A 13,318-nucleotide genomic window follows, 5' to 3' on the forward strand; every position below is an offset into this window, starting at 1 on the left:
ATGCTGGGGGACTGTTCCACAGGTCACAGTGGTCTTTTGGTATATCTTGCTCAAGTACTGTTTCACTCACGTCTGGTGGTGGCTGCCAAAAGGCTATTCAGTTTAGGGAGACATTCTGTCTTCACTGATCATGCAATTGTGCTTTTCCAGCCAGGATCCATAGAGGGCAATTGGCAGGAAGAAACTGAACTGATCTGGAGATGCTAAAGACAGCTATAGCATCCTTACCATCAGCAGAGATCAGTTAAAGCATGGAGATCAGGATCTTCTAGGTTCATTTTTGCAAAGGCACTTTGCACCTCCAATCACAATCTCGCCATCCCACTCAACCCTTATGTAAGCTTCGAACTGCATCTTCTCTCCATCACAAAGACTGCCTATTTCTACCACCACAACCACAGGACTCGCCTTCACCCTTGCCTCAGCAATCCTCATATATGCCATTGCCAATTCCAGGCTTTATAATTCCAATGCTTTGCTGGCCAGCCTCATATTTTCAATCTTGTTAAACTTTAGCTCATGCAAAATTATTGTTGCTCCTAGTTTATCCTACACCAATTCTCGCTCATCCATCGCCCATTGTATCCCGTATTCACGAAAGCAGGCTCCTGAACTCGACAACACATTAGTACCCTTACATTTTTGAGTGTCCATGATTGGATCCCCATTTAGGATGCTACGGTTGCAAGCAGTCTGGTCTAGCCTCAGACAGCTGCTGGGAAGAGGGATGGAGTTAGTGATTAGGCAACAGAGTTTACAGCAGAAACGGAACACAATGGCTTCAGGCCTCTCAATATTTAGTTGGGGTAAATTTCTGCTCATCCAGTACTGAAGGTTGGACAAGCAATCTGACAATTTAAAGGGGCTCAGAGAGATGGTGCTGAGGTAGAGCTAGGTGTTATCAACATATATGTAGAAACTGACACTGTTTTCGGATGATGTCGCTAAGGGGCAACATGTAGATGAAATTGAAGGAGACCAAGGACAGATATTTGGGGAGTGGTGCAGGGGGGAGTGCAAAAACCTGATTAGAGGGATGCCAACATGGAGTAGCAGGAAAGACGGGCACAGATTTGGGAAGTGACAACATGTTCAATGAACATGGAGAGGAAAGGGAGGTTGGAGATGGGATGGTAGCTTGCAAGGATAGAAGGGTCAAGGGTTGGTTCTTTGTTCCTATGAGAGCAGATTTCCTAATTCATGAATTTGCTACAGTTAATGGTTCACCAATAGAGCATCAGAACCCAACTTCCTTTTTTACCAAGTAAACACATGCTGACCTCAGTGTTGGCACTCTTGACTCAAAGGCAGGATGTTGTGTTCAACTGCACTCTAGATCAGAGCACATAATCCTGACAGATACTTTGGTGGAACTATTGTACTGTTAGGGGCCACCTTTTAGATGAGACATTAAACCAAGGTGCCGTTTGCCATCTCAGGTGGAGAGAAACATAGCAGCAAACAGGCTCAACAGCTTGAGCCTGTTCAGCCTTTCCAATTAGATCAAATTCGTCTCAATTTTTGGACACTAAGGAAATCAAAAGAAACCGGAGGTAAGGTAGATTAATTATGATCATGGTCAAAAGGTTGACTCACCCACTCCTGCTATTTCTTATGCTCTGTACCTGAACTCCATTTTGTTCTATAACTTTACTTAACAGAAAACAATCACATTCCTGAAAATTTTTATTCATCCAGCATCTACAGCCTTTTGGGGAAGTTGTTCTGGATTTCCACTGTGTGTGAGAAAATGATTATGTCCTCTTGTTCTGAATTTCCTTACCAAAGGAAATAGTTTCTCTGCATTTACCCTATGAGTAACGTTTACAACTAAAGTGCCTAGGTTAGATCACCCAACATTTGAAAATTCAATAGAATATAACCTAAGATTAGGCAACCCGTCCTCAATTTAACCCTTTCAGCCCAGGTATCATGTTGTTGACTCTACATTGAAGAGTTAGCCTAGATTATACACTCAAGCCCCAGAGCAAAGGGACCCTTGCTTTTTATTTTCAAATTGAGATGAGCATACTAGTATGTAGAAAATTAAGCTGCAAAGGAATCAAACTCAGTTTAAAAAAATAATCCTCATATCTAAGATGGTTTCAAATATTAAGCCTAAAAGATGAAATATTTCAATCAAAAAATTCCTGTACTAATAACTGTTATTTTGATAGGTCACAAACTAGAAAATTAATTTTGAAACTATTTCTCAACTGTTGCACAATCTTTCCTCAACTGGCCTAGTATTGCTAAAATAATTCAAGTAAACACCCATCAGTACTAACATTTCCAGATTGCGAGCAAACATGAGTCAAAATGCAGTAACACCCTCAACATCCGTGCTGACTTAAGGGACATGTCATGAGAAGCTAAAAGCAGCACTAGCCCAATGGGGATGCATTTCAGAGAGTCAGGGCACATTGTTTCATTTCTATGCTGCTTCAGACCTGCACATGTTGACCCCTAACAGTACATGCAAAACTGTGAGAAAGGCACATTTCCCAGATATACCATCCCTATCGGATAACAAAAATGCTTGCATTTATTAATGCCTTCACTGTGGAAAAGAAATGTCCCAATAAGCTTTACAGAGGTGTAATATCCTTTAGGGAAGGGAATCTGCCATCCTTACCTGGTCTGGCCCATGTGACTCCAGACCCACAGTAATATGGTTGACTCTTAACTGCCCTTTGAAATGGCCTAACAAAATACTCAGTTCAAGGGCAATAAGGGTGGTTAACAAATGCTACCTCTGCCAGGGGTGCCCACATCCCGTGAAATAATTTTAAAAATTAAAAACTGGATGCTGAGAGAAAGGTGGTATTAAAATTGGTGATTAAAAGCTTGAACAGAAGGTCGCCAAGGAGGGAAGGGAATGAAGGGACAGACTGATCTGAGAAAGAAATCCAGAGCATGGGGCCTAGGCAGCCAAAGAAATGGCCACCAATGATGGAGTGAAGGAAGAGCATGGATCCACAGGGGAATACTGTTCTTGGGTCTGGGGATAGGGGTGCTGTAGGATTGGAGAAAGTTTTAGAGTTAAGGAGAAGTCAGATCATGAAGAAATTTAAACATGAAAATGAAAAAATTTTTGATGGAGGTGTTGGAAGCTGACATATCAGTGAGAACTAGGTGGGAAGTGGGCTGATGGTGAACGGCTGTCGGTGTGTGATAGGGTACAGGCAGAGGTTACGATGAGTTGGTATTTTATGGAGGGTGGAAGTCAGAGGTGAGAGGAACATTGGAATAGTCAAGTTGGGAGGCAACAAAGATTTGAGGATTTCAGCAGCGAATGAGTGGAGGTAAAAGCAGTGGCAGGCAATGTTAAAGAAATGCAAGTAGACTGTCTTAGTGACGAACAGAAACAGCTGCCCTCAATTCTTCCAACAAAAATAAAACACAGCATTTGTTTCAAAACATTTTCTTCCGAGACAGCAAAAAGTTCACGTACAAGGCAAACGGCAAAATCTAGAGGTCTGAAACGAAGTATTAATTTTAAAAAATGCAAGTTAAAGAGAATTACAAAATTCTTGCACTTCACACCATACAATATAAACACAGAAGGTTATTTGACCAGAACTTACCACTAAAATTGAGTTGGGAACAAGTGCAGAGTGAATGAATAATGTTGATAACTAAGCCATGGGTGGAAGCCCGAAGGGACAGAGGCCCAGTGGCCACCAACAGAGTAACCACGTGGAAGAGGTAGGGGAGATGTGCAGCCACATCGAGTGAATTGTTGAAAGACAACATCAGCATGTAACGGGCTAGGATGGCAATGTCGTCCCACATCAGGTGCTGTTCAAGAGTAGGAGTTGGGGAGAGGCAGGTCTTATCAATTATTTTGCACATTCTTCCAATCACCTGCAGAGAAGAATCAGCAAGAGAATGGTCACATGTAGCAAAAGATGAATACCTAAACACATTTTATTTTGCAAACTGGTCCACACAGTAATTTAGATAGAAAGCGCCTACGGCTTGAGGTTTAAGACAAGACGACCACAACTGAGCAGCCCCAAAGCTGCCAGATCTCCCTCGGGTGAAGTATGGTATTTACGCAGAGCTCCCAATTTGCATCAACTTCAATTGATAAAATGTTTCGCCCTCCTTTGTCATGCTGAGGTCTGAATCCTCTGGTTACTGGAGGACCTCCATTAAGTCGCTTAAGTCGACATTCTTCAGGTGTGAGCTTTGACAGTGACTGTCTACAGGCAATTGACAATGGGGAGTCAAGACTGCTTTTGTGTTTGAATCCTTCAGTGCACATTTTCCAGTGGGGGCCATAGGAGACTGTAAAAAGGAAAGACAGTCTGATTTGACTCTTCCCTAGCCCAGGGATGCTAACATCCCGACTGCTCTATTAACTGAGAGCAGTTAACAGCATAGACCAAGGGTCAGACCTGCAACCTCTGATCAGCATTGGCTTAGTACCGCATCAACCATACCATCACTCACTGGGTCATTGAGCTTGATATCTCCACGCGAGCATAAATTCCTAGAGTAAATCACTCCAAGTTATATTCCAAATTATCAGAGCTATCTTTCCTCATACAAAAATGAAAATTGCTGGAAAAACTCAACAGGTCTGACAGCATATGTGCAGAGAAAGAGTTAACGTTTTGAGTCCAGATGACTCACCTTCAGAACTAAAGAGAAATAAAAATGTGGTGAAACATATAATGTATTTTGGGGGGGGATGGGACAGGTGAAGCTGGGTAGAAGGCCAGTGATAGGTGGAGGCAAAGGAGAGATTGCAGAAGATGTCATAAACAAAAGGTCGAAGGAATGTTGATGGTGGTGATACTGGCTAAAGGAATTGCTAATGGTAACATTTGGAGTAGAAAGCAGGATGATCCAATGACAAATGGCCCGAGTGGAGGTGTGGTGGGGGGAGGGGACAGTGTGGGAGCAACAATAAAAATAGGCTAAAAGGTGGGGATAAAACAATGAATGGAAATCTATTATTTTTTTAAAATAATAAATAGGTGGGGAAAAATGTATATATAAAAATTTAAAAGTAAATATTTGAAAAATGCACATCAAAAAGGTGTGAGGATAGAGGAGAGAGCTCATGATCTGAAGTTGTTGAACTCAATGTTAAGTCCGGAAGGCTGTAGAGTACCTAGTCGGAAGATGAAGTGTTGTTCCTCCAGTTTGCGTTGAGCTTCATCGGAGCATTGCAGCAGGCTAAGGACGGACATGTGGACATGAGAGCAGGGTGGTGTGTTGAAATTGCAAGTGACAGGAACGTCTGGGCCACGCTTGCGGACAGACCGAAGGTGTTCCACAAAGCGACCACCCAGTCTGCATACGGTCTGTCACTGGCTCATCCTGCTTTCTACTCTTAACGTCACCATTTGCGCCTCCTTTAACCAGTATCACCACCATCAACACCCCTTCCACCTTTTGTTTATGACATCTTTTGCAATCTCTCCTTTGCCTCCACCTATCACTGGCCTTCTATCCAGTCCCACCCCACCTTATACAGTACATATTTCACCACATTTCTACTTCTCTTTAGTTCTGAAGAGTCACCTGGACTCGAAACGTTAACTCTTTCTCTCCACAGATGCTGTCAGACCTGAGTTTTTCCAGCAGTTTTTTTCAGATTTCCAGTATCCGCAGTATTTTGCTTTTATCTTTCCTCATACCTTGCTTGAAACAAGTTTCACATTTCCTGATGCCAGGGCTACTGCAGTATCTGCCATGACCTCTGCTTTGATAGAGCCCAAACCACCTGTTGCACTGGTCTTTATGAAACTGTCGAGTACCACATCAAGCAGGTCTGTGATCTGCAAAAGCAAACAAGGGATAAGACAAAAAAAAGTACCAATGTACGTCAAGCCAGAGACAACTGTAAAGAGGAAAAATGTCTCAATGTAAAGATAGTAATGACTGAAGATATACCACAAGAATTTTTAACTAGATGTCAAGACGGTTGCCAATTTTGACAATGCAGCAATGGCATTATACAATTACAAATCGCCTAATAAGCCAGAAATCAAAAATGTAATGAGAAGCCTAAATGGCAGAAACATTATACTTGATTAGAATTAGGTTTAATTGACTTCAGCAAAATATTGGATATTGTCAGCATGAAGCCTTTGATGCTTTGGGCTGATAAATTGGCATCAATAATTTCAGAGCGCATGGAGCCCTTTGGAATGCTCATTTTATCTGTGTATTTTAAAATTTTTTTTTGGTTTAACCTGTCTTAACTATCATATTTTCCGTTCACACATGGGTTACAAATCGTAAAAGTTATGTTCATTTATTTTATCCTTTTTAAAAAATATGCCCTGGAAAGCTTCAGGCAAACTAGAATTTTCTTTGAAATGCTACAAGGAAGTTACATCTGCAGTCAAACCCAGAAATGAAAATGAACAGAATGTGCGACAAACTTAATGCAGGTAATGTTGCAAGGTTCTTTTGCTTACTACCTGTATCCCTTTGCTTCTCTACAACATTCTGTTCAACAAAGGCAATCCTTAGAAGACTCCTCTTTGACTATCATCACTGAATCAGAATCCTAGATTTCTTTACCTACCACTGCTGAGAGAGCACCACTATCATAAAGGCTTCAGTGGTACAAAAGGTCCACAAGCACCTACTCAGAAAAATAAACGTTGCCTTGCCACTGTGTTCACATCCGAGTGAAAGAAGCTTTTTGCAACTGCAGTTGCAAACAAAGAGGATTTGTAAAACCACTTGGCTACAAATGCAGCAATGTACAATTTACTTTAGCCGCACTGGTTTAAAAACAGTCAGATTACAGTAATTAAATCTGGTAGCATTTCATTAGAAATTGCATTAATACCTGACCAAGGCTGCCCCAGATCTTTGCCTGGATAGAAGGGTACATTTGCTTCTCGTTAATGGTCATTGTGATCAACTTATCCAGAATGGCAGTAACCCGCTGACGTTTGGCATCATCATTGTGCTTACAGAAACGAACCAGGTTTGACAACCAGGGTGTCATGTATTCCAGACAAAGGTGTTTCAGTTCAATACCTGTAACAAAAAGAGTTTATTAAATTTGAAAACCTTTACATTGATCATTTTGTTTGTGGGCATCCTTACAGTAAAGACAGACATTTTGTTTTATACCTAGTAGCAGCAGCAAGTTTAATTTGCTCAGGTCAATTATATGTGGGGTCACAGGGGAGGGAAGTTGCAATTTTTGCTGTCAGGCTTGCTAGGTGTGACACTTGCTTCAACCTGGTGGAAAATTAATCTATTTGGAGCCTCAGCACCCAGTGGCACACTCCTGTAAATCCTAACAAACGACATTTATAATCTGGCTCTAACCATGAGGAAGAGGTACTGAGTTGACGCTAATGGGAAGAAACAAAGTGGAACATACTAGAGCAGGTTACCCTCTGCATCTCTTGCATTGCCAAAAGAGATCAGAGGGAAGTCATGGCCGAAGACAAATACAGAGGTATATTTGAAGCCATCAGGAAATACCAGTCTGGCCCAAAAGTGAAAAGGTGGTATTTTAACCACTCTGCCATCCACACATTTCCAAACTGCAATGCTTCCAAATAATTTTTCAAACAACAATGTGCTTACTGGATTTGCTGAATCCTGATATGCACTCTTCAAGGAACTCCAGTGTCAGGTGAGGCTCATTCGCTGCCAAGGTTTTACTGATGGAGACAATAAACAATGTGTTGTTTGCAGGGATGCACAGTCCAGATGTCTCCAGCAACTGACCCTCAATCTTCAGATTGAAGGTACATGTTAAGGCACACAGGAGATTATAGGCAGCAGACCTACAGGAATGAAAAAACAAATGCAAAATTAAAAATTACCCAAAGAAACAACATGCCGGTAGAGTACATCATTGCAGCCGACATTTTTCCAGTTGAAAATATTAATCCTGCATAAAAACGTTTAGCCTGTTTGGGATAGCTGATTAACACCATTTAGAAAAGAAAGTAGATATAGTCAATGACACCATTACTTATTTGAATTTGACCAAAGTTGCACATGAATTGGATCAAATGCGATAACAAGATTCCCACTCTCACATTCAATCCCTAAAGAAACTAGCACATACAGACTTAACTGTTTGGTGCAATGAACAAACGTAACAAATTCATTCCTTGGAAACTGGTCAAAACCATGCTCATTCCAGGTAAATGATCTGGAATAGTTTGAAAGCAAGTGGAGAAAACAGTTAAATGAACTCCACTCAAAAGCTTTGCACCCCTGAACAAAGTGGTTGTCATTTTGCTGTACATACCTCTTCACTATACTTACCTCTTCAAAATTAGCTGAAGAAATCTCAGAAAAATTGTGACTGCAAGTGAACATACAGCAGTTTGCTTCTTCCCCAATTTCTGGAATCTTTGATATTTCTTCTGTATCCATCCAATGGCAAGTGAGGAAAGTGAATCCACTGCATTTATCATCATTCTGGCACAGAATGGTATAGGCTCTGACAATTTCTTGGCTACAGTACTGAAGATTAGAAAAACTGAACTCAAAGGGAAACCTCTCCACTGGATGGAGTCATATCTAGCACAAAGAAAGAATGTTACGGCTGTTGCAGGTCAATCATCTCAGCCCCAGGACATGGCTGCAGAAGTTCCTCAGGTTACTGTCCTACAGCCAACCATCTTCAGCTGCTTCATCAATGACCTTCCCACCATCATAAGGTCAGAAGTGGGGATGCTCGCTAATGACTGCACAATGTTCAGTACTTTTCGCGACTTCTCAGATACTGAAGCAGTCCATGCCCATATGCAGCAAGAGCTGGACAACATTCAGCCTTGGGCTGATAAATGGCAAATAAAATTTGTGCCACACAAATACCAGATAATGGCCACTCCCAACAACAGAAAATCTAACTACCTCCCCATGACACTCAACGGCATTACCATTGCTGAATTCCACCACCATTAACATCCCAGGGTGGGGGGCAGAGGGTACAGTTACCAATGACCAGAAACTTAACTGGACCAGCTATATAAATACTATGGTCACAAGAGCTCAGAGGCTGGAAATTTTGCAGCGAGTAACTTGCCTCCCGACTCTGCAAAGCTGTCCACCATTTGTAAGGCACTAGCCAGGAGTGTGATGGAATTCTGTCCACTTGCCTAGATGATTGCAGCTTCAACAACATTCAAGAAGCTCAACACCATCCAAGGCAAAGTAGCCCACTTGATCTGTACCCCATCCATCAGCCGTGCACACTGGCAGCAGTGTATACCATCTGCAAGATGTATTGTAGCAACTCACCAAGGCTCCTCCAACAGTACTTTCCAAAACTGTGACCTCAACTACGTTGAAAGACAAGAGCAGGAGATGCAGGGAAACATCACTACCTGCAAGTTCCACTCCAAGCCACACATCACGCTGACTTGGAATTATATCCCTGATCCTTCAAAGCCACTGAGTCAAACTCTTATAATTCATGTAACTACACCACATGGATTTCAGTGGCTGAAGGAGGTAGCTCACCACCAACAACTCAAAGGCAATTTGGGGTGGGCAACAAATGCTGGCCTTGCCAACAATGGTCACATCCTGTGAATGAAGAAAAAAAAACATGAAAATACCCACAATGTCAGAATGCGAGTCATTATACATTCTGACAAATCAGGACAACCAAAATAGTCAAGATGATCAAATATACAAATACCCAACTCTATATTTGACAACTGGGTAAAATGATATGTAAACAGGAAGACGCATTGCTGAATGACGCTTTGCACTGCTTGTTGATAGTTATTTTGGTTAGTTAACACACTCAGTTAAGAGCTCTTTCTCAAATTTGCGCTCTCATTGCTCACAAAGGGTAGATCAAAAAAATCACTTTCAGGCTTTTTTTGTTGCTGCTTTGAAAGGTAGAGAACTTTTGAGGAATTGAGGGTATCAGGAAGATATAATAATTCTCATAATGCTATTGGAATTTATTGTAAGTAGTGGTATCTGTGTCTGTATGCGTGGGGGCGCGGGGGTGGGGTGTGCGCATGTGAGAGAGGGAGAGAGAAAACTTGGATTAACGATAGCCAGTCTGAAGGCTATGATGTAAACATGGGGGCAGTTTAGAATGTAAGGTAACAGGACAGTTGCATTTTTCAATAAACCAGAAAAATTGTTTTCAAAGGAGGAGTGAAATGTGTCACCTAGCCAGGTGAAGTTTAGAAACAGTGTTTATTTTTCCCAAAGATTACTGGTAAAACTTAGTACTATGAGATTTTTATTATCAGAAAGATAAAGTCCAAAGGCATAGTGAAACAATGAGAATTTGCATTCAAAGGGGAAAATATGTATAAAGGAGAAAAGGCGGTGTGTAAGGGTAGGAATTTTTAAGATTTAGTAAGTCTGAAAAGCCTTCAGCATCTTTGCCTCAAGCTGCTGTTTTCAAAGAACTAAAGTTAAGAAAACTCACTTTGAACTCGACTGGTTCAACATATTGTGTCACCTTGCCTAGGTCTTTTAAAATGTGAGTCTTACTGTTGCCTTAACGGAAGTGTAACTGGGAGTCAGATTAAGTAGGAGATTTAGAAGTTATCATAGTAGTAATTTGTAGATCTATGTATGCGTTTAAAATCATTTCTTATTAATAATTGTTTACTCTAGTTTTGCAAAAACATATAAGACTCAGTGGTCTTATTACTACTGAATTCAAGGCACACATCTCGAAATTTATACAAATTGCAAAACAAGTTGTGGCAGTTGTTTCAAGTTTCCCTTTGGGATTTGAACAACTCAACATTTACCATCGGCTGTGCCATAAGAGGGGGCTACTGTGAACATATCAACAGTCCAGTGTCTCCTTTCAACTGACTTCATTATAACGTTGTCCAGTATCCTCATCTTGTAAAACGCTGCCTCCCCGTCATAAATATATGTCAACCCAGAAAATTAGCGAAACCTGACCAACAGCTCAAAAATAATCTTACAGCCCCAAAGAATAGTCCTCAATACAGATGGTAGTATACAGTCACACAAAAGTACAGTAGGACACGTGTTTGTCATAACTGAAGCTGCAGATATACCTAATAATCCATTACTTGCACAAAAGATTATGGCAAAATATTTGGAATTTCATTCAATTGTTGAGCAGAAACTGTTGAGTTAGTAAGAATATTTATTAGTACTCTGTTGTTAATCTTGCTTTCAAGCGGTTGTTTTTTGCCACACTGACAGTCAAAGTCTTCTTTTTCTCATCAAACTGGCACCATTTTCCCTCTTTAATCATGCACTCTTCTACTCTTCTCCCCGCCCCACCCCTTTCCCTACCCCCATGCCTAGAGGCTTCCCCACATTGCCCAATTGAAATTCAATATGAGCACTCATCTTCCTCTCCTGTCTCCCTTCGTCCCCTAGCCCCACGTTACTTTACACAAACATTCTGCACAGTATGCGTCCTTGCTGCTTTTCATCCAGAAACATGGATACTAAGTTTGAAATGCTGACTGTGTATAAAGAGCAGATGGTTGGCACGGTATGGGTCAGCTATGAAGGGAGATGTGAATCATATTGGTGAAACCGACACAGGAAAACCTGTTGAGCGTAAATGATTAGAACTGAAAATGTATAAGAACTAGAAAAGTTGTGAATTTTGAAAAACATACATTTTAGAAAATAAACTATTCTACAGGCTATAACATAGCCATGACACAACATCTCTTGGGAGTTGGTGATCTTGAAACCGTCAAAGGTGTGACTGCTTTGTAACGCAAAGCCAGTCATTGATGTCTTTATAGCGTCTGGATGGTTTCAGAATTGCGGAAATGGAATTCATAATTCCACACCATTTATGCCACCATTGAGTCTGGTTGTATAAAATTTAATAAAACAGCAATATTTTAAAGCTCATGTTTATATATTTAGCAGTATAATATTCAGAAATTCCACAAAACACCATGGAAAATAAAAATTTGAAAGACCTTCGCAAGACATAAAATATGCAAGTGAAGTGAAGGTAAAATAATTTGCTTCATAATGCAGCGATATGTATTGTTTGACATGATAGCTTTTTGCACATGCTAAGATGCCACTGATATGATTGACCAGTTAACCTATTTGGAAGCACTGGCCGAGCAAGGAACATTGGCCATACTACCAGGAAGCCTTTTGGCTTTACTTCAAAAAAAAAACGGCCGTGAGATGATCAATATCCAACCAAACACAAAGGACTACAACACCCCAGTATTCCATCCTCCAGCAGAGGCTCCACAATGCTGCTGAAGGTGTCTACTGTTTCAGCAGTTGAGATATTGAGGACACTTCAGATCTTAGCAATAAATGGTTTGGGTTGACGAGGAATCATTAGTAATTTTGGATGTGTTCTGGGAGATCGTTCTCAACCTCAGATTGGGTTAAGGTGGTGAATTATATGGGGTCTCACCCAAAGTCAACTGAAAGGTTGCCTCTGTGCCAGTGATTACTTTCCATTTCTTTCTAGGTTTCACAGGATTCTGTGAAGCTAAGATTCTTAAAAAAAGAATGGACAGTTGCAAGAATTTTTGAACAAAGTAGTATGTTTCCCACATATTACTGAAGCTATATTACATGAAACAACACTGCACTCAGGGCACATTGAGACAGCAGCAAGAGCACTTGTACAAAGCAGGAACTATTTGCATTGATGCTGATGTCATAATGTAAATTGGTTTCAGAAACTAAAATATACTACTTTAAAGATCCAACAATTTGTAAACAGTATGCTCCTGGATCATGATAATGAACTTGGATACTTCATGATATGCATTAGCAAATATTTTCACTTTACAACATTAAGATACTATCTCTTCTCAGTGAGCCCATATTGGAACATGCTGCACAATAATTACAGCAATGGAAGTGGTATAATGAGTGCTGTAATTCTGATCTGATGTTCCCTTAATTTTCATTGATATATAAAGCAAATGTTCGAAGACATTAATTTTTGGGTTGGCCACTCACATTTTACATAGTGATGAATTGGTCAATATACTGTTGATTAAAAAATAAAATACACATCTACACAATCATTCCTTTCTACAGATGAGCTCTGTCATTGCTATCTATTTCTAGATTAACAACAAGGGAGGGTATTTCCTCTCAGCACTGATATACTCAAGTTATAGTAAAACATTAAAACAAAAGGCGTCAGACTTTCCACTTGGAACTTTCTTTAAACAGTTATATTATAGTTCAGAAGCACCAAATTAAATTTAATTTGTACTCTTGATTTAATTGATCCATTTTAAACTTTGCAAAATTGCTGGTGCCATGCATTTACAGGCCTTGATCCCTGACATGGGCTTTACACTTAAAACAAGAGCACATTGCGCAGCTAACTTACATTCTGCAG

The 13,318-nt window shown here is 40.5% G+C and overlaps 1 protein-coding gene across 5 annotated transcripts in view; it reads right to left on the minus strand.

The window, feature by feature from the left end:
• Positions 1–13,318, minus strand: part of nf1a (neurofibromin 1a) — a 292,673-nt gene that overhangs the window by 58,610 nt on the left and 220,745 nt on the right. For all 5 annotated transcript variants that reach the window (XM_041198253.1, XM_041198251.1, XM_041198250.1 and 2 more), the window contains 4 exons: positions 7,576–7,778; positions 6,821–7,014; positions 5,655–5,795; positions 3,588–3,867 (listed from right to left, as the gene is read on the minus strand). In XM_041198253.1, coding sequence (XP_041054187.1) covers positions 3,588–3,867; positions 5,655–5,795; positions 6,821–7,014; positions 7,576–7,778 — 818 coding nt within the window. The remainder of the gene's footprint in view (positions 1–3,587; positions 3,868–5,654; positions 5,796–6,820; positions 7,015–7,575; positions 7,779–13,318) is intronic.

This window comes from Carcharodon carcharias, chromosome 10 (assembly GCF_017639515.1).
Source record: "Carcharodon carcharias isolate sCarCar2 chromosome 10, sCarCar2.pri, whole genome shotgun sequence".
Classification (NCBI taxonomy): domain Eukaryota; kingdom Metazoa; phylum Chordata; class Chondrichthyes; order Lamniformes; family Lamnidae; genus Carcharodon; species Carcharodon carcharias.